Source organism: Trachypithecus francoisi, unplaced genomic scaffold (assembly GCF_009764315.1).
Source record: "Trachypithecus francoisi isolate TF-2019V2 unplaced genomic scaffold, Tfra_2.0 Lachesis_group13, whole genome shotgun sequence".
NCBI lineage: Eukaryota > Metazoa > Chordata > Mammalia > Primates > Cercopithecidae > Trachypithecus > Trachypithecus francoisi.
The window spans coordinates 3,531,592-3,552,978 of NW_022681458.1; the positions used below are offsets into that span (position 1 = coordinate 3,531,592).

General features: G+C 47.1%; 1 protein-coding gene across 3 annotated transcripts in view; it reads right to left on the reverse strand.

Annotated features, from left to right (window-relative positions):
• Positions 1–21,387, reverse strand: part of ASB1 (ankyrin repeat and SOCS box containing 1) — a 27,365-nt gene continuing 5,978 nt past the window's right edge. Inside the window, exons 2-6 of one of the 3 annotated variants that reach the window (XR_004441490.1) lie at positions 20,359–20,505; positions 18,063–18,365; positions 7,424–7,809; positions 5,498–5,770; positions 1–467 (exon numbers count right to left, since the gene is read on the reverse strand). Coding sequence is in view for 2 of the 3 variants with exons in the window: in XM_033229663.1 (XP_033085554.1) it covers positions 5,643–5,770; positions 7,424–7,809; positions 18,063–18,365; positions 20,359–20,505 (964 nt within the window). In the remaining variant the exon portion in view is untranslated. Of the gene's footprint in view, positions 5,771–7,423; positions 7,810–18,062; positions 18,366–20,358; positions 20,506–21,387 lie in introns of all 3 variants that reach the window. The other 2 variants (XM_033229663.1, XM_033229664.1) reach the window with 2 other exon arrangements.

A 21,387-nucleotide genomic window follows, 5' to 3' on the forward strand; every position in this document is an offset into this window, starting at 1 on the left:
CGCTGACAGACGGATGCATGTCTTTATTTAGTTCGCTCATTCCAGGTTCATCCCGAATCTTCACATCTCACCCTCCCACCGTCAAAACAGGTCCCATGTAACAACAGGAGGCCAAAAGCAACAGGCTTGCCCACAGTCCCCATCACCCCCCGCCCCACGGAACACTGTGGGGACAATGGCACCTTACTTGAAAGCCACGGGTTTCAAACACTTTTAGGGGCACAACTCTCTTCAAACTGGAAACCATGAGCCACTAAATAAAACAGGCTGTCAGGGAGTTTCAAACTGGGCAACATTTGGGGTACGTCCCTGGAGCCCCAAGCTCCCTCAGAGCAGGTGAAAATCCCTGCTTCAGAGTCCTTCTTTCTATCCAATCACTTGAAATGTTCCATAGAAAAAAGAAAGAAAAAAAACTCCCTTCTTCTTGAAATGTGCACACCAAGATTTCACACGACCAACACTTCCACCTGTTGAAATAAACAGTCCACAAAATTAAGGCATTTGAGGGCAATTAGAGGGAAATAAAGCATTTATTAAAGTTACAATAGCATATCAAAAATGTCCATTATGCTTTTGAAGGCTCTTAACTAGGCACAAGGGCAGAAACAGTCATGATCCCGGCCACTGCAGGCAAACACGTGTTGATTACCAAAGCAGAAAGGGAGACAGAGGGCTGGCGGTGAGCATTCTCTTCAGCAGGTCCCCAGGCACCAGGCCCCCTCCAAGTCATGCCTCACATGCCCAACAGCAAAGAGAAGCAGTGGGAGCTGTGCAGACACCGCAAGGCAGGGCAGGGCACTGCCGGCTAAATTACAGCAGCAACTGTATGCACGAAACAGCTTCTTCATAAACACCATTCTCAAACTGGATTTATGCACATTCATACACTACCTAGTATATCTAAGAGATCTTGAAATCAAAGCAACATAAAAAAGAGAGACCCGCCTGCATTCCAGGCCCTGAGCAATGACATGTCAAGGCAACAGAGGTCCCTCTCCTGCCCCCATTCACTTCTCCATCCCACTGTCTGCTGAGAATTTATAGTATTTATTCCACACATCACTGTGCACTTCAAAATCCGCACATTCCTCTCCGTGGGATTCTCCTGGAATGTGAATCCCACCACCGCGCACCATGTACGCATCTAAACTACTTCATGCCACACTGAGAGACTCGGGTTTGGAGCGGGAGGAGGCAAGTGAGGCGTAAATGAGAAAGGAGGTCATATGGCCCAAACAGATACTTCCAGGAGTCCAACCCCAGCTGGCAGGGATCCAAGCCCCTGGAGGCCAGGCCTGCTTGCCGAGTACAGACAGCCAGGTGAGGAGGCAGAAGCTGTAGCCCCAGAGCCAGAAGACCCACACTAGTGTCATCGCCAACATACAGGGGAGCCACAGGCTCCCAGAGTCCAGGTCAAGGGGCAGTCCTCACCGAGAAGGCACACCAGCTTCCTGTGAGTGTGTCCCATGGATCCAGGGGTGGCTAGAGGCCCATCACCATGGGTGTTTGCACTTCCTAAAACTGCACACAGCGATCTCCAAACTCGTTCTTCGTCGGCAGCAGTGGAAATGCTGCAGTGCTGTCCGCCAGTGTACAGGCTGTTCAAGGACCCAAGAGGAATTTCTCACCAATACGTAAACATGCACCACAGCTAGACTGCGGTTCCCTGACTTTGGGATTGCAGAGACAGGCGAACTGAAGAAGAAATTCTGGGGCTGACAAACAGCAACCAACATTTTGTTTTGCAACCAAGAGCATTTCAAAAAGCAAAAATATTGCCCTCTACTTTTACCTTCATTACATAAAAGGACATTTTATCATCCAAATAAGGAAGAAAATAACCTCAAAACAAAAAACAATCCTTTAAGTTGAACACATGTGACTTCATCAATTATTTACCATGCTGTTCTCATAACACCTCACCTGCATAGAGCGCTCTGTCCCCTGTGCTATGCTGTGGGTCACAAGGCCTCTGGCCCATTGGGGCCCACAGTCCAGCCCGGATCTCCTAGGTCGCAGGCGCATCCAGCCCTGTCATCACCTCAAATGTGTTTCCACTAAGAAGAGGGACAAATCACCAGGAGAGCGGTTTGCACGCACATGGGGATTGCTTGCGTAACACACTGCTTCCCATGTGACCCCATAAAACCCTGCCGGAAAGGCACAGCAGGAAGCCTTGTCCCTGTCTAAAGTGGAGCCGCCTCTGTTAACAGGGACTTGGCCAAGGCCGCAGGGATGGCAGCGAAGCACAGGCCAAGCGTCTCTCAGACAGACTCTCCCTTAGCTCAGTTCTGTGTCTGCTGTATCTTCCTCTCTTTCTCTCAAGAGCTTTTCATTTGAAAAATCAATTCATGGAAAAAGGAAAAAGAAAACTTACTTAAAACAATTGTTCCTTCTCTTTAAAATTACCTGTTTAACAAGTACATTTTAACTAAGTTTTCAAATGCCAAAAGAAAACACAAAAAACAAGCATTGTGGCCTTAAACACTTATCTGGAACAAGGCAGAATATAAATAAATAAATAAATAAATATATAAATAACGCAAGTGATACAAAGAGTCACAGAATGTGGGTGATATTGATGGGTTTATCTAAAACCCCTCACCCGGGACTCCAAAGCTGAATTCTCAGAGGTATCAACATTGTCCCCACTCCACCACGGCCCAGCCCAGCCCATCGGTTGACAGCAGCCAAGGTCCAGGGCCCAGGACTCTGTTCCATGGCCAGCAGCTGCCCTGGCAGTGGTGATGGTCAGATGCTCCTGGGATGCAACCTGGGGAAACCTTCAGACTCCTTTCCCCTGGTCCATCGAGCCCCTCTCCTGGGGAGGACTCTGGGCCAGTCAGGCAGCAGCCGCACTGAGATGGGACTTGGGTGTCCCAGGGCTTAGGAAGGTGATTTCCTAAAGTGTTTAGGTGGAAAGTGCTACTCTTTCCTATTCTGTATCCTGTCCTTGCCAACAGAAGAAAAAGGGAGCTTTAGTGAAGGGAGTGTCACTAAAACCAGGAGGAATGACCTTAGCTACCCACCCTGTTTTCAGATTCATATTTGGCAGCTTTGAAACAAGACACCGAACCTCCAATTGTTTGGATTCTGAAAAAATTGGCAAAGGCCGGCTTGAACGAAGAGGAAGTTGAACATGTCCTCTGCAAATGAAAAGCTGAGACCCTAGACACCTGCAGGCCAGCCAGGCCAGGCCACAGGCCAGGGAAGGGCTGCGAGAGGCCCCCTCCTCCAGCTCTTTCTCTCCCCAGACACATCATTCCCTGGCTGGGTCTGAGTGAGGTTCCTCTGCAAGGATTCAGTCCATTCCTCCTAGAGAGACCAGGGGCAGTGACCTCGTCCCTCCGAAACAGACACTGGGCTGTGCAAAGGAACGTGACGCCCACGCTACCACGCCTGGGTCCTTGCCTCTGCGCAGCCTGAAGGTCATACCAGCGCACTCATGCATGGGACTCCCACGAGGCAGCATTCCCAGGTGCCACTTCCCAAAAGTTCTAAGAACTGAGCCACCTCCTGCACCGGGCAGGGCTGGGGAGGCCTCATCCTTAACAGGCCCCTGCAGGAAGCACTCAGTAGAGCAGACAGAGCATGTCATGTGTCTAAAACACGGCTCACCTCGAGAAAAGTCACCCTCCTCTCCTACACTGAGCCCAAAGGGTGGCAGGAAAAAGAGACTCGAGGTGGGAGGAGCTAAATACTAAGCCAGTAAAAAGCCAGAGTGCAGGGAGCTAACAAGCCTCCCTGAAAGCCCCTAGCAGCCTACCAGGGTGATGAGCCACTGCCTATGCCCTCCAGTGACAAGGCCCAGTCCACTGTGGTGGCTCCAACTTCCATATCATCATCCTTAACTCCCTACAGCTCCTGCCCCGCCACAGCCCAATTTCTGTCCTAGTCCCACTTTGGGTGCCACAGAGAACATGCCCACTCCCTCTCCCAGGCTGAAGCCCCCGCAGCACCTGGCCCCGGCTGTCCTGGCCCTCCCCCGCCACTCACCTGCGGATCCTCTCCTATCTGGGGAAGACCCTCCTGGCTTCAGCAGGACCCAATCCCAAGCTCCCCTCGGGAACAGCACACAGCCCACATTTACACAACCATCGCAGCTTCTAACAGTGTCACCGCAGCTGAGGAAACACCTCCATTTACCCCTCTGAATCCCCTGAGGACTGCTCTTCCCTTTGGAACTGCATCTGCACACGCACGGGTCAGCGGGGGTGACCCACAGAGCCCATTTGTGACACAGGGGGCCGGGGTCTAGAATTCTATCCTCAGGCTGTAGAACGCAGTATTGGCCAGACACTGCCCGCCTGCGAAAAGACGCAGCGATGCTACTAAGTAAATAAAACAATATCGTTGTTCAATTTTTACAAATTGGAATTCTCTTATTACAGAAAATCTAAACACAGATTTGAAATCTGCTCCTTCCTAAATATATCTGAAGTCTAGAATCACCATGGATCCACACAATGGTCCTCATGGGCTTCAAATGATGAAATGTGATTCACTGGAAACAGCAGCAACCTGGGAGGGCTCTGAGGCTGCAGCCACCAGCCTACCTGCCAGTGACCCTCACACCTGGCTGTGCAGCCCCGGGTGAGGGGAAGCCCCACCCACGCAGCCAAAGCTATCAGCAATGATAACCCAGGCCATCTCTCTCCGCGGAAACACTTCTGACCTCACTGCTATCCCCTTGCGTGGATTCTAGAAGCAGCTACCAAGACAAAAGAGCCATCAAGCAACCGCCAGATGTTTTGTCCGCTGCACAGCATGCACCTGAGGCTCAGAACCACCCAGAGGACTTGCTGCATTTTTCACTTTCTGGTATGTGTGGGGGATAGAAGACAGCGCCTCGGGCATTTCCTCGCCGGTTAGAACTGGCAGTGAATGCTGTTGGAACGGTCCTTGGTCCCAAGGAAGGCAGTCATTACCTGGGGAGTTTGGGGTGGGCCTCCTAAAATCAATCACTGGAAGCTCCCTAAGGTGAAGTGGCAGAAAAATCATGACACCTGATGAGAGGCACAGAAGGTATCGGAACAGGTGCTGTGCAGCCAGGAAACCACCCTTGAATGAAGACAATCGCTAGGAGACCTCCACCACAAAGACAGAATACTGAAGTGGTAAGGAAGGGGCGTGTATGACAAGAGCATGTGTTACCCCAGGAGCGGGGAAAAAAACCAGCAAGTTCATGTCTGCATTTCTGTCCTCTATTTTGCTTACAAAACTCCCTTTTCATTGAGATACTAGAAGGCTTTAATCGAACAATCAAATTGAGAAGTAGAAAAATAAAGAGAAGCACAGTTCCAGAAGTGCTAGGAGTCCTCCCTACAGGGAAATTCGTAGGCCTCCAACCTCAGTCCCTACATGTACACATTCCATGGCCCGTTACATTAATATGCAACTGAAAATCCAGAAAAGAGAATTTGGGAAAAACAATAATAACTTTTGTATGAGCCTCTCAGCTGACAATGACCCAAGGACTGTTCGGCGGCCCAGGCACCTGAGGAGCAATGACAGTCCACGACGACATCTTCAGTAGCAACAGCCATCAGGATACCACCAGCAGCACAGCACTCAGGGCTCGGTGTCTACCTTCTCTGCAGATCACCTTCTCCCTTGCTGGAATCAACCGCAGCACTCGAAGTCTACTCATGAAGTAGAAACTTCTTTATGGGGTCTGGCAGAGGCAGCGAAGGAATCAGATGAAGCCGGTTTTTGCCAAGAGCTCTTCTCACAGCCACACGGCACAGACACAGCAAGGTTCTGGGAACACCTGGAGGCCGTGGGAAGAAAGAGAGGGATAGAGGAAGGTTCATTCTATCCTAGCTCTAGAGAGCAAAGGCAGCCAGGACTGGCAGCCAGAAGTGCACAAATGCTCACTACCAACTTCAAAATGCTCAGCGAGACACAGAGTGATGGCTTTTCCTGATGGATGAGGAGAGCAGGCCCCAGGGAGGAAGGTCTCATTATCTGCTCCTTCTGTTGGTGTAAGGAGCCAAACCTTTCCAGCCTCATTAACTCAGGGCATCTGCTCCCTGGGTCACAACTCAACCATGTTTAATGCACTAGAGAAAGAAATCAGAGTGGACCGCTGAAGGCCCCAGCAGGTGCAGGCCGCTGACGCTCAGCCTCTGTCAGCCTCTTCCCTTAGTCAACCCCTGAGGCTCCACCAGAGCCTGGGGAACACAGGCCAAGCAGTGCTTGAGGGGCACAGGCTGACGACTTTGCCCCCAACGAAAAGAGCGCAGCCAAGTTCTGTCTCAATTAGCGAGGAAGCTGAGGAGTGGAATGGTCATAAATGCAAGCTGCTTTTTCTATCAGTATAGTTCCCAGCTGACCACTGATTAACTATTTGCAGGAAGGCTACACAGGAGCATGCTTTAATGAACCGGTTTAGGGAAATCCAGTAACAAAAACACAATGAATTTCAAGTCTTTTGAGAGGCACGGAGAAGGAAGAGGTTTTCAACTTGGATGTCTCAAGACCCAGACTGGGAGCGGTGGGAGGGGCTGACACGCGGGCAGGAGGTCAAAGACGACACATGAGGTCAATGTCTGAATCCCAGAGAGAGCCTCGGACAACAAGACCTAGCTACGGATCGATTCCAGTCTCTCGTGTGATTAATGCACTAATCGCTAACAAAATCTTTGTTCATAAATACGCAGACTAGGAACTTCATTGTAACAAAACTTAGGCTTATCACACAGTCCTAAGTAGCGAAACTTCAGTGGAACTGAAAGGAGAGTGATGAACCCTAGAAAGCCCCGCTTGCAATTTGTTTTAAGGGCTCACTTAAAAACCAGCATAAAAGAAGTCACTGTCTATAAGAATCTGGGGCCACAAATCAGAGCAAAAGGATAAAGAGAATATAATTTTAGATCAGGGCAGTGGCTCATGCCTGTAATCCCAGCACTTTGGGAGGCTGAGGTAGGCAGATTACTTGAGCCCAGGAGTTCAACACAAGCCTGGGCAACACAGCAAAACATCATCTCTACGAAAAATACAAATACTAGCTGGGCATGGTGTGCACCTACAGTCCCAGCTACTTGGGAGGCTGAGGTGGGAGGATCGCGTGAGCCCAGGAGGTCATGGTTACATGATTGTGATTGCGCCACTGTACTCCAGCCTGGGTGACAGAGCAAGACCCTGTCTCAAAAAAAAAAAAAAAAGAGCGAGAGAGAGCAGCATAATTCAAGGAGTTCTGACAATACACATGTACTTTTAGAGATTCCCTGATACCAGTTCTTGGTATTCAGGAATTTAAAAAGAGAAGATCAATCTGAACAACCATCTAGAAAACTGCGAGTGCTAACTGAAGATTCTGGCCAAGTGCTCAGTTGGAGGTTTTTGTTTTTTGTTTATTGCTACATCTTGATTCATTCAATCAACCCAGCCCACAACTCAGAGCTGAACTCAAGCCACTTACTTCTGGCCTCTTTAAAGACCTGCAAGGCCTCAGGGTCCACCTTTCTTCTTCCTCTCGACTCTGGGCCCAACGATTCCCACTTCACTAGATTCAGGTTGGCTCCAAACTCCACCAGCAGGCTCACGAAGGCTGCCTCACAGCCGTGACGCAGAACAGCATCCATGACGCACCCCGGGGAGCCCCTGTAGAATCCCTGTGTGTTGACAGGACCATTGCAGTTGAAGTCGGGGTTCGCTCCTGCCAGGAGGAGCAGTCGGAAGCACTGGAGGTTGTGGTAGGCTGCGCTGATGTACAAGGGGCAGACCACCAAGGAAGTGAGCCGCCGGGAGAATCGGGGCTGGACGTCAGGAGTCAGGTGGTGGTTGACGTCAACATCAGCCCCATACCTGCAGGGAAGAAAGGGAAAGTCAGACCATGCAGGGGACTGACCACAGCCCACAGATCCCACAGATCCCACAGATCCCACAGCCACGCTGAGCAGAAGGCCTTGATTCAGCGACACCAGCTGCTACAGGAGACTCCACAGATCAGAGAGCTTCATTACATCCTGCAAGGTGAGGCAGCAGGAAAGAACTTGGAATCCCCAGACATACAAAAATTCCTAAGGGAAGCCCTTCAAACCTTTAAAGGTCCAATAATCCCAAGGCTATTTAAACTATTTCAGAGCAAAGAAAAAGAAGAGAAACTTACAAATTCATGTGATGAAATTGGCACAAAAACCCCAAAACCGGACAATGGCCAAAGCATAAGAAAAACTCCCAGCTAATTTCATTTATGAGTGTCAACTTTTAAATCTTCCATAAAATTTTAGCCGAAAAGCATCCTTAAGTATATTAAGAAAGAAACATACCATGACCTCATGGGAGTTATCCCAAGAATGCACAGGTAGCTCCAATATTAGAAACTGTATTAATATAATCCATTGTAAAATGAGGCTAAGGGGAAAATCTTCTGATTATCTCTGCAGATGCAGAAGAAAAAAAAAAAAAAAAGAAGGTGGGCATATGACAAAACTCAAGAGCTATGCATGTTTAAAAATGCTCAATAAAACAGAAAGTGATGGCTTTTCTTTAACATGATAAAACATACTCCCTCAGGCCAGAAGTCAGCACCTCATTTAACAGGGAAAGGCTTGAAGCACTCTGGCTAAAGCTGGAGCAAGACAATATCCTGCTTTCCAGCCTCCTATGGAACACTGGTGTTAAAGGTACCCCGTGCAATCAGGCAAGAGAAAGAAATTAAATGCATAAAACTGGAAAATAAGAGGTAAAAATTTCCTATTTTCAGAAGATACCATGTGTCTGAAAAGCCCTAAATAATATGAAAAACAATTAACAAGCAATGAGAGAAATGACTGAAGTAGCAGGTTGTCAAACCAACAGCCTTCATATAAAAAGTAGAAGGGAAAATTCCATTTATGATAGCAAAATAAATTTTACAATGACATATCTAAGCATAAACTTAACAATCAATGTCCAAAATCTGCATAAGGAAAATGACAGACTACTACTTAAAGTCAACAAAAGCAGACCTAAGAGAACGGAAAGACGTAGCACAGCACTGATTCAGACTCAACATTAAGAAGATAATTCTCCCTAAATTTATTTTACAAATGAAAATGTCATTACTAGAACTAAGTTGATTACAAATGTAAAAAATAAAAGTAGCATCCCTGAAGATACATTAGTTGATTTATAAAGTTCATCTGTAAGATCAAAGAAGATGAAAAAGTCAAGCAATAAGGGGGCAGGGGTGGGCGGTAGCCACACCATAAGTGAAGTTTATTATAAAGGCTAAAAATAAAACTGTGGTATTGGTATGTGTTGCGGGAAGTCAGGGACCCCAAACGGAGAGACCAGCTGAAGCCGCAGCAGAAGAACATAAATTGTGAAGATTTCATGGACATTTATGAGTTCCCCAAATTAATACTTTTATAATTTCTTACGCCTGTCTTTACTGCAATCTCTGAACATAAATTGTGAAGATTTCATGGACACTTATCACTTCCCCAATCAATACCCTTGTGATCTCCTATGCCTGTCTTTACTTTAATCTCTTAATCCCGTCATCTTCTGAGGAGGATGAATGTCACCTCAGGACCGTGTGATGATTGCGTTAACTGTACAAATTGTTTGTAGAGCATGTGTGCTTGAACAATATGAAATCTGGGCACCTTGAAAAAAGGAACAGGATAACAGCAATGTTCAGGGAATAAGGGAGATGGCCTTGGACTCTGACTGCCTGTGAGCCGGAGGGAACAGAGCCATATTTCTCTTCTTTCAGAAGCAAATAGGAGAAATATCACTGAATTCTTTTTCTCAGCAAGGAACATCCCTGAGAAAGAGAATGCACCCTGAGGGTAGGTCTATGAACAGCCCCCTTGGAGGCATCCGCCTTTTACGGTTGAAGCCGAAGGGATGAAATAAGCCCCGGTCTCCTGTAGCGCTCCCAGGCTTATTAGGAGGAGGAAATTCCCGCCTAATAAATTTTGGTCAGACAGGTTGTCTGCTCTCAAACCCCGTCTCATAATAAGATGTTATCAATGACAATGCGTGCCGAAACTTCATTAGCAATTTTAATTTCGCCCCATCCTGTGGTCTTGTGATCTCGCCCTGCCTTCATTTGCTTTGTGATATTTTATTACCTTGCGAAGTATGTGATCTCTGTGACCCACACCCCATTCATGCATTCCCTCCCCTTTTGAAAATCACTAATAAAAACTTGCTGGTTTTACGGCTCCGGGAGCATCACGGAACCTACCGACATGTGATGTCTCCCCCAGACATCCAGCTTTAAAATTTCTTTCTCGTTCTCTTTCCCTTTACTTCTCAAACCAGTCGAGATGCTTAGGGAATAGAAAAGAACCCACGTTAACCATCAGGGGCAGGCTCCCCTGATAAGTATGTGAACAAAATGGCAGAATGATGGAACTTTAAGAAAATCTCAAAACGGGCCAAATTGCATATAGAAATTTGATATATGATAAAGGCAGCGTCTCAAATGAGGGAGAGTGTAGACGTTTTACTGTTTTTTGGGGTAACTGGACATCCATATGGAAAAAGGTAAAAATATATCCATTCACCATAGCATATACCAGAATAAATTCCAAACTGACCATAACTTAAAATGTAAAATATGAAACCATGTAAAAACTAGAAAAAAAAACTCCAAGTAAAATTTGCGTAATTCTGACACAAAATCCACAAAGAAAATGCTTTTAACATGAAAATTTTTAGAAGAAAAACTCTTGCATAGCATAAGAATGACAAAACAACATAAGCAAAAGTAAACCAAGCAATGAAAAACTGGGGAAAAACGTTACAAAGGGGTTAAAACCCTTAACATATAAAGAGCTTCTAAAAGAAAAAGATCAATAGCCCTATAGAAAAATTAGAGAGATGGGGTTGGGCGTGGTGGCTCACACCTGTAATCACAGCACTTTGGGAGGCCAAGGCGGGCGGATCATCTGAGGTCAAGAGTTCAAGACCAGCCTGGCCAACATGACGAAACCCCATCTCTACTAAAAATACAAAAATTAGCCAGGCGTGGGTGTGCCTGTAATCCCAGCCACTTAGGAGGCTGAGGCAGGAGAATTGCTTCAACCCGGGAGGCAGAGATTGCAGTGAGTTGAGATGGTGCCATTGCACTCCAGCCTGGGCCACAGAGCAAGACTTCGTCTCAAAAATAAATAAATAAAAATAAAAATAAAAATAAATAGAGAGATGGACAGCTACAAATGGCTCTTAGCCACATGAAAAGACGTTCAGCCTCACTAGGAACAGAAATGCAAACTAAAACTATTCTGAGATATCACTTCTCACCTATCAGATTGGGAAGAATCCAAAAATTTATTGACCAGGCTTTTAGGAAACAGGAAATCTCATTCATTGTTTGAGCAACGGAAAGTGAACTTTCCTCCCGTGGAGGGGGAAATCTGTCAATCGCTAGTAAAATTACATATGCATTTACCCTTTGACCCATCAATCACACTTCTTGGGATCTACTTCCAAAATACATCTGCAAAACTATGAAAAGACGTATGCACAAGGCAATTCAATAAAGCACTATCCATAACAGCTGGAGACAGTATACCATCCATGTGTCCACTAACGGGACTGGCTGAATGAACCTGCAGCTCATCTGCACTATGCGCCCCTGTACAGCTCTGAAAAGGAGGAGGGTCGCTGTACACTGCTCCAGAACGGCCTCCGAGCACAGGAAGAGGGAAAGGAAGCAGCACAGTGAAGGTGTACAGTCCACTACTGTTTCTATGGGGGAGGAGGTTGCAGTGTGCTTATGGTAAACCACGGAACTTTCTAAATGCCTATCTACTAGGGAGGGAGAGAACAGGATCAAGGAGACAAGGATACAAGCTAGATTTCCAAAAATTTATACCATGGCCAAGCGTGGTATCTCATGCCTGTAATCCCAACGCTTTGGGAGGCCAAGGTAGACAGATCACTTGAGGCCAGGAGTTCGAGACCAGCTTGGTCAACATGGCAAAACCCAGTCTCTACTAAAAATACAAAAAAGAAAAAAGAAAAAGAGCTGAGCGTCATACATACACCTGTAGTCCCAGCTACTTGGGAGGCTAAGGCATGAGAATCACTTGAACCCAGGAGGCAGAGGCTGCAGGGAGCCAAGATTGTGTCACTGCACTACAGCCTGGGAAACAGCGAGACTGTCTCAAAAAAAAAAAAAAATTATACCTTGTTTTACAATTTGACTTTGGAACCACGTAAATTTTTTATGTTGTAAAACAAAATTAAGTAAAAAATAATCCTTAAAAACTGAAAGCAGTAGGATGTGGTGGCTCATGTCTGTAATCCCAGCACTTTGGGAGGCCGAAGCAGGCAGATCACTGGAGATCAGGAGTTCGAGACCAGCCTGACCAACATGGCAAAACCCTGTCTCTACTAAAAATACAAAAATTAGCTGAGCGTGGTGGCGGGCACCTGTAATCTCAGCTACTCAGGAGGCTGAGGCAGGAGAATCACTTGAACCTGGGGGGTCAAGGTTGCAGTGAGCCGAGGTCATGCCACTACTCTAGCCTGGGTGACAGAGCAAGACTCTGTCTCAAAAAAAAAAAAAAAAAAAAAACTGAAAGCAAAAAGAAACACATGAACTCAATCAGGTATCCAGCTGGCGCCATGATGTGCTGCCCACTAGGACATCTTTCTTTTCAGGTACACTAAACATCCAGACTCCCATGATTAGCACAGACCACTCCCAGCATCAGGTTCACCTGGAAGGCCCCAGGCCAGGATGCACAGCTTGCCGGCAGGGCAGCGTCACATAGCTCTTCACATGGGCATGCACACAGCCATGAGTGAGGTAACCCCTAGGCTGCCCCTCCTGATCCCCACTGACAGCCCGATGGGAGGAAACAAAATTCACATAGGGCAGGTGCAGGAGCCATCTGACGTAGAAGCCTCACTCTCCACCAAAGCCAATCTCTAAATGACTCCATTTACTTTACTTGCCCTTGTCACTGTACTCAGAGATGACCAAATATATGGCTCTCTATCAGACATTTAGGGTTCTTCCAGGCCAAGTGCAAACTCCCATTTTTACTCTAAACAGGGATCAGTCAATGAGGGGGCCCTGGCTCAGAGTCAGAGTTCTGACAAGGTAAGAAGGCCACCTGGCATGAGAGGTGAGAGTCCAAACAGGTCAGGAGCCATGTATGGGAAGGGGCAGGAAAACGAGGCTGGCTGGTGCCACACACGGACAACAAAGGCAATATGTGGAGGGCAGGGGAACCGGGTTTCTCACTGGTGAAAGGAGAATAATCAATGCGGAAAGGAAGAAAACTAGGATGAATCTTGTGGTGTGAGCCTGGATTTAAGGTAGCCAGGTGAACTCCCATCAATGTATAATAAAGATATATAAACAGAAGTGTGGAATGTACATACAACCTTAGCTTGGTCCAACAGGAGGGCGTGAAAACAGTGATACCCCAAAAGCAACAGGCACTTCCAGTGTCCAAAGGCAGGTTCCACACACCATTCTTCACTAAAAGAAACCAGGACTCCTTGGAGAAATAACTTATTCCAGGACTGAGGCAGTCAAAGCGCAAGATGAGCCAAGAACATCTTGTTACAGGAGAAAGCAAGGAGCTGCTCACAGAACGATTCAAGACATGTCAAAAGGACAGAGATGGCTTGAAACAGCTGTCAGTAGCCAAACTGAGTCAATATGAGTATCAAAATAAGTAACAACAATAACGAATTGTAACTCATTGGACAAATCAGAAACTATGGTCTACACTAATAAATAAATGAACAAATTAAAAATCTGAGATGAACAGGACATATACATGATTGTAAAGCGCCCCTCCACAAAATACTACTTACAGAGGAAAAGGAATAGCTTTCCGGTAGCGAGACACGGCAGGCACCACCTTAATCAAATAACGGAAGTGAGTATCGGCAGTAACGGGCACACGGAGATCACACGCAGCCTGACAGGATGGGAACGTGAATCTCACTTCGAGATTCCTGACCAAAACGCACGACGTGACTCTAATCTGAATCAACGTTAGAGTCGGCACCTGTTTTCTTGAGCTTTCATCAGCCCACACGGTCCCGCAATGTCTCACAAGATTTGTCACCACCAAAGTATATCATTTGTAATAGGAAAGGGCAATATGTGGGGAGCAGCGATGACGGGGCCAGAACACACAGGGTGCAGGGAGGACAGAAGAGCGTCACCTTCCGTGCTGCAATCACAGCGCTCGCCAACAGGTAAGGCCAGCAACCACACTTTCTAACCATCTCAGCACCATCCTAAGTGTCCAGAGAAACGTTCCCCTGGAACCAAAACTGCTGCTTTCAGGCAGCACAGGCCTGAGGACGAGCACATGGACCGACACACTCACATGACAATGAACTTCCTCTACAAACACAAACACCACCCACTCGCCAAGACATTCTAGGAGTGACAGGGGAAGCATTCTAAAGCACACAGAGCCAATGAGAAATTGCTACTTTACTTCATACACGCAACCAATTAAGCAAAGGAAAACTAGATCTCAAGCAGTGATGGTTTTTTCCTCCTTATTCTTAGGGAAAATCTTCCAAAACGTTTGTAGTTTTGGGCAATATGACAATCTGGTATTAGCTGAGCTATGGGAAAGATAGCCCTTCATCTACTCATAAAAATATCCTGGATGAGATCCAGTTAATTTTAATCCTGAATATTTTCCAAATTCCTCTATTGCTTTTAATATCACTGGCAAGGAACCACTGGAAGAACTCAATAAATCAATATAACTTTTGCACATACAGAAATACCACTCTGTACCTTTTTTCTAAAATATGAGCAATACATATCAAGGGAATTTACAAATCACAGAATGGAGGTGACTTACAGAGGGACAGAAAATTACAACAGTGAAAGATGAGAGGCCTAAGGGGGAACTGGCACCGGGAAGGCAGAAGCTAAGTTATTTCCAGATAACATCACTGTTGAGTAACTTAACCACATCACTCTACTTTCCAAAAGTCAATTATCTTGGAATTTAGAGCATAGAAAACTTTTTAATAGAATAATACATGTTCTTGGTACCACCTTGTAAAAGTAATGTCCTGTGCTCCGGTGAGGGCGTAAGACGTCTCAGTAACATTTTCGCAAGAAGGGCATCTGCGGCCGGGCGCGGTGGCTCACGCCTGGAATCCCAGCACTTTGAAGAGGCCGAGGTAGGGGGATCACGAGGTCAGGAGATCGAGACCATCCTGGCTAACATGGTGAAACCCCATCTCTACTAAAAATACAAAAAAGTAGCCGGGCGTGGTGGCAGGTGCCTGTAGTCCCAGCTACTGGGGAGGCAGAGGCAGGAGAATGGCATGAACCCAGGAGGCGGAGCTTGCAGTGAGCCGAGATCGTGCCACGGCACTCCAACCTGGGCAACAGAGCGAGACTCCATCTCAAACAAAGAAAAAAAAAAGAAGGGCGTTTGTATATGTACTTCTCGGGTAGCCTGCAGGTAACTCAAAGCAGTTGTGCATCATGAATTGACTGAAATACCCAAAGGGATTTCTGGAACCAACATGGAATTTCACTGATTGATCCTACTCAAAAACATTTCCAAATTAATAGCTTGCATTCTCCAAGGTGCAAAGACATGGGACTGCGGTAACTTAGATAATCAGGTTAGAAATCCTTAAAAAGAGGGAAAACGCCTCACAGCTTTCTCACCCTCTAACATAACAACCTTACCACTCTCATTTCTTTATCCTCCCAAAAGCCAACTGTGTAGCTATTTAATTTATAAAACCCTTCAACAGGAAAAACACATTCTCAGTACCTAATTTAAAGACCATGTTCTATGCTGGGTAAAGGGAATCCCAGGTCCCTGCATCAGAGCCACCCTGGCTGCAGCGTGTAACAACAGAACCCTTACCTAATCCTTTTCAATATGGAAAAATTTCCCTGAGAACCAGCTACCTAAACTGCACCCTGTCCAAACACAAAGCAATTTGGTCTCCAGAGTAAGACAGGGAAAAAAGCATCTTTGCTGGAAAGAAGTCACTAGAAACATGAAAAATAAAAACAATCTGGTTCAAACAGAGAAAAAAAAAAAAAGGTAACCATTAGTATGATTAAAATAAGACCGTAGGCCAGGTGCGGTGGCTCACGCCTATAATCCCAGCACTTTGGAAGGCCGAGGCGGGTGGATCACGAGGTCAGAAGATCGAGACCATCCTGGCCAACACAGTGAAACCCCGTCTCTACTAAAAATACAAAAAAAAAACTAGCTGGGCGAGGTGGCGGGCGCCTGTAGTCCCAGCTACTCGGGAGGCTGAGGCAGGAGAATGGCGTAAACCGGAGGCGGAGCTTGCAGTGAGCTGAGATCCGGCCACTGCACTCCAGTCCGGGAGACAGAGCGAGACTCCGCCTCAAAAAAAAAAAAAAAAAAAAAAAAAAAAAAAAAAAAAAAAAAAAAAAAGAACCCCATCTCTACCAAAAATACAAAAACTAGCTGCCATGGTGCGGGCACCTGTAGTCCCAGCTACTCAGGAGGCTGAGGCAGGAGAACTGCTTGAACCCAGGAGGCAGAGGTATGCAGTGAGCCAAGATCGGGCCACTGCACTCCAGACTGGGCAAAAGAGCAAGACTGTCTCAAAAAAATAAAATAAGACTGTAAACCTAATACAATGGAAGGGGAAAGCAAAAAAAATGAAGAAAAGATATCAAATGGAAATAGTTACAAAACAGATAACAGAAACAAACCCTAACATCAGCTATAGCAATAATATGAACTGTATTAAAAAATAAAACTTGGCCGGGTGCGGTGGTTCACACCTGTAATCCCACCACTTTGGGAGGCCGAGGCGGGCTGATCACGAGGTCAGGAGATAGAGGCCATCCTGGCTAACACAATGAAACCACATCTCTACTAGAAATACAAAAAAAGAAATTAGCCGGGTGTGGTGGCGGGCACCTGTAGTCCCAGCTACTGGGAAGGCTGAGGAAGGAGAATGGCATGAACCCAGGATGCGGAGCTTGCCATGAACTGAGATCGCGCCACTGCACTCCAGCCTGGGCGGCAGAGAGAGACTCTGTCTCAACAACAACAACAACAAAAAACTCCTGGACAAATAGTTCCACACAAGCACAAATAGAACTTCTGAAACTCCCTAGGATTAAAACTAAATATTACATAATGCCATGTAAATGGGCCTTAAATAAAATTAATAGTACTCTTGTTTGGATAAAGCATAATACCTAAGCAGGAACTTTTATGAGCTCAATTAGCATCAAAATTTTCAAAGCAAAACCTATTCAAAGTATAAGGGGAAAAAATGGCAAAATCACAAATGTGATGAGAGACTAACAGGCTTCTTTAAATTTCTGGCAGATCCAATGACAAAAATGTTAAAAAAAAAAAAAAAAAAGAGAGCGAGCAAGCTAACCTAACAAAGCGTAATATGTAAATAAAACACCCATGGTCATGTACCCGTTTCAAGCATTCACAACAATGTAGTCTGACATTAAAAAATAATAATGTCAGCACCGTGGTGCATAGCTGTAGTGTCAGCTACTAAGGAGGCTAAGGCAGGAGGATCACTTGAGCCCAGGAGTTTGAGGCTGCAGTGAGCTATGATCACCCCACAGCACTCAAGCCTAGGCAACAAAGTAAGACCCCATCTCAAAAACTAAACAATAATAATAATAATAATCTTTTTAATTCAAAGAATCCCCAAAATGAAAACTATCTTAGCATAATACAATAAAAAGTGTTATTAAAACCTTATCTTCCATAACTCTAAGAACAAAGAGGAAATCAACTTCAATTAGAGCTATTTAAATAATAAGGAAAAAGCTCAGACAGGATGGTCAAAACGATAGTAAAAGGTAAAACGCTGCAAGTTTGCATTCTTAATCAAGAAAAAATGAATAAGCAATCAACTCAAAAGGGAAAAAAACAAAAAATCAGAAAAAGATAAAAGTAGATATAAAGGAACAGGTAAGCAGAACGACAAAGAGAACTGATAAAGTCAAGAGGCAGCTCTTCAGAAGACGAGCAAAACAGGCGAGTCATCTAAAGAGCCGAATTCTAAAGACAGAAAAACTGCAAATACAGAGAAGAAAAATGAAGTGGCTGCAGGAGCCAGGCAAGCTCCGCAGTACTGACCTGATAAGGGCCTTCAGGATGTCGGCCCGGCCCACGCGAGAGGCGTGGTAGACGGGGGTGCTGCGATGGTGCCGGCTTCCGTTGGGGTCCGCGCCAGCTTCAAGAAGGATCTGGGTACTCTCTAGGTGCCCGTTCACCACAGCCACATACAGGGCCGTCTGTCCTTTTACGTCCACCAGATCCACCTCGGCCCCCTTCCGGATGAGGAAGTCCACACAGTTCCCATGGCCTGCAGTGGCCGCGATTCGCAGCGGTGTGCAGGGGAGCCAGCCACAGCACCAGACAGACTTCTCATTGATGCGGCTGCAGGAGGAACACAAGGGGGCTCATGAGAGGCAGCCGCAGGACAGGGACGGGCTGCACTGCCCCCTCACCCTGGCAGCACGGACACAGTCCCCCTCTAGTTAGTAACACCTCCTCCGGGGCTCTGCCCTCTGAAACACTCTCACACATTTCCCCATGGGACCTGGGCATGGCAGGGCAGCCATTACCAGCCCCATTCCAGGGACAGGAAACTCAAGGCACCAGCAGAATGATCAGCACCAAAACTAAGATCTCTAGTTCTTTATTTCCCGACTGGCGTCCGAAGTGGCTTCCTCTACAAAGGTGGGAAGGGTCTGCCTGGGAGGCAGTGCTGAATGAACAGGAGTCTGGGTAAGAGCCCCTAGGCTGCTCTTCCCCAGTTACCATCTGTGAAGGCTTGAGACTGGGCCTCTCTCTGGGCCTCAGCATCCTCACCAGGACTAGCTGACTATGCAGGCCCCCAAACTCTCACACTGCACAAATCATGGCCTGAAGGAATCACTAAGGTGGCCGGGGGCTACACCCCCGGCCAAGAGCAGCAGAGGAACCTGTCCACACTCAGCTCTCGGCAGATGGCACAATGAGACTGCAAATGCCTGCCCCGCCCACCGACCCAGCAAGGCAGCGACCGCAACGGGTTCACAGCGAGCTCCCAGTGTCACTGAGAACAAAGCTCAGGGGCCCAGAGCACCAAACCAGGGCCCAGGAACATGCAGCGGAAGCAGCTCCCAAGCCAGCGCTTGGGGCTCCTCCGCCAGCTGTATGTAGGCTCTGACTGCCCAGGAAGTTAAGGAACACTCCAGTAACTCATCACCGAAGAAAACAGCAATGGGAAAATGTAAAGAACCAGAGATGCCCTGAGCCTCAGTAAAAGGAGGAGAAACAGTGCTGGGAAATGCAGTGTGGAAAGACTTGGACTGAGACCTCACCGAACTCTATTTCATTCTGCTACATCTGCAAGTTGAATTAAGGTTTTCTTTGGGCTTGAGTCATCCACTTTACATATCTGTGCGTAATCCATCTGTCTTCCTATGACAGTCCTTTCTGGAATTTTTCTTTTAAATACTGATGTCTGTTCTGATTAAATACTGCTAAGGCACTAGAAGGAAATGAAGAAATACATTCCTGTACTGTTAGAAATCCTTTTCTTGGGAACTATGCAAAGAAAAGTTGTGGCATTAGTCTCGGCACAAACATGCAGGCACTGCTTCTATCACTGCACTGGCATGTGGGTCCTGAAGGGAAAGCGGAAACACAACAGCAGCATGGATAGTTCCTGGCTGCCACTGAGTTTAAGCTGTGGCTGGGACTCCCGGCCTTAGACCCGCAGAACAATCAGAGAACACTCCAGAGAGCAGGCAGACTCTGCTCTCCCAGGCAGCCTGAGCCGGGAGAGGGAGGCGCAGGTGTCACCTGCTGCGAAGGAAGGGCTGGAGACGTTTTGTGGGGACAGGCAGAGTTTGGCAAGGCCAGGGAAGGGAACCACTGAGGAGGGGAACAGTAAGGAGAAGGCTGATGAGGTAAAGGGCCTAAGGCTGAGGCCCAGGTCCCGGGGGCAAGTGACTGAGGGCCTGAGAAGCTGGAGGAAAGGGCACCAGGAAAGCTGGTGAAGCAGGGTGAACGCACAGAAGCGCCTGCAATCGAGAGCCACAGGAGACCCAAGATGGGGCAGGGCCACCACGGAAGAGGGAAACAGTGGTACCTTCAGGAGTGACATCAGGAGGCTGAGGCCCACAGAAGGCCAGAAGTTGCCAGAAGACACTGAGGCCAATGACAGAGCAGGACTTGAACTCAGGGCTCCCTGCCCACACTGTCTGGCTGTCTCCTACAACTCTGACCATGCTGCCTGATTCTCCTTTATCCCCGTCCTCTAAAACTGGAACACATCCCTCCCAACATCAGGGTCTGCATCTGCACAGGGACTATGGGGCCCAGCTTCATGCAGACCTGCAGGGCCCAAGTACCCGGACCAGCCCCGGGGCAGGCCACTCACCTCCGGTAGCTCTCCTCTTGCAACAGGCTCCTGAGGGTCTGGAGGTCCCCGACGTAGGCTGCATCATGGAGCCTCGTGTCCTCACAGTGCTCCAGTGGGTGATCACAAAACTGCTCCCTCAGCCACTCCTTCAGATTACGACCTGCGCTGAAGAGAGGGGCTCCTGTTAGCTCGGGGAGGCCCTGGCAAGATGAACCAAAAGCGGGTGCCATCTGCAGCAAGCCTTCCCTCTCCCAGCTGCAGGGCACCTTCAAATGCTCAAGAAATAAATGACAAGCTGGGCATGGTGGCATGTCTATAATCCCAGCTACTCAGGAGGCTGAGGCAGGAGGATCACTTGAGGCCAGGAGTTCAAGACCAGCCTGGGCAACACAGCAAGACCCTGTCTGTAAAAACAAAATAAATAAACCACAGAAAATGGTAGAAACTTTCCCTTATTAAACTAGCACACTCCTGACACCAACCCTGACAAAAATATTTTTAAAAGGTGATGGGGCCCAGGAACTATAACCCAAACCTACTGAAGAATAAAGAAGCAAGATCCTAAAGAAAATATCAGCAAATTGAATCAATATTGTGTCAAAGAATCTACTGATAAGCCAAACCTGAAGAATACAGATGCAAGATCCTAAAGAAAATATCAGCAGATTGCGCCAGGCAAGGCGGCTCATGCCTGTAATCCCAGAACTTTGAGAGGCCAAGGCAGGCAGATCACGAGGTCAAAAGATCAAGACCATCCTGGCCAACATGGTAAAACCCCGTCTCTACTAAAAATACAAAAAAATTAGCTGGGCGTGGTGCCGCGCGCCTGTAGTCCCAGCTACTCGGAAGGCTGAAGCAGGAGAATTGCTTGAACCCAGAGGCAGACGTTGCAGTGAGCCAAGATCGCGCCACTGTACTCCAGAGCCTAGTGACAGAGCAAGAGTCCATCTCAAAAAAAAAAAAAAAAAAAGAGAATATTAGCAGATTGAATCAATACTGTATCAAAGAATCTACTGAATAAGCCAAACCTACTGAAGAATACAGAAG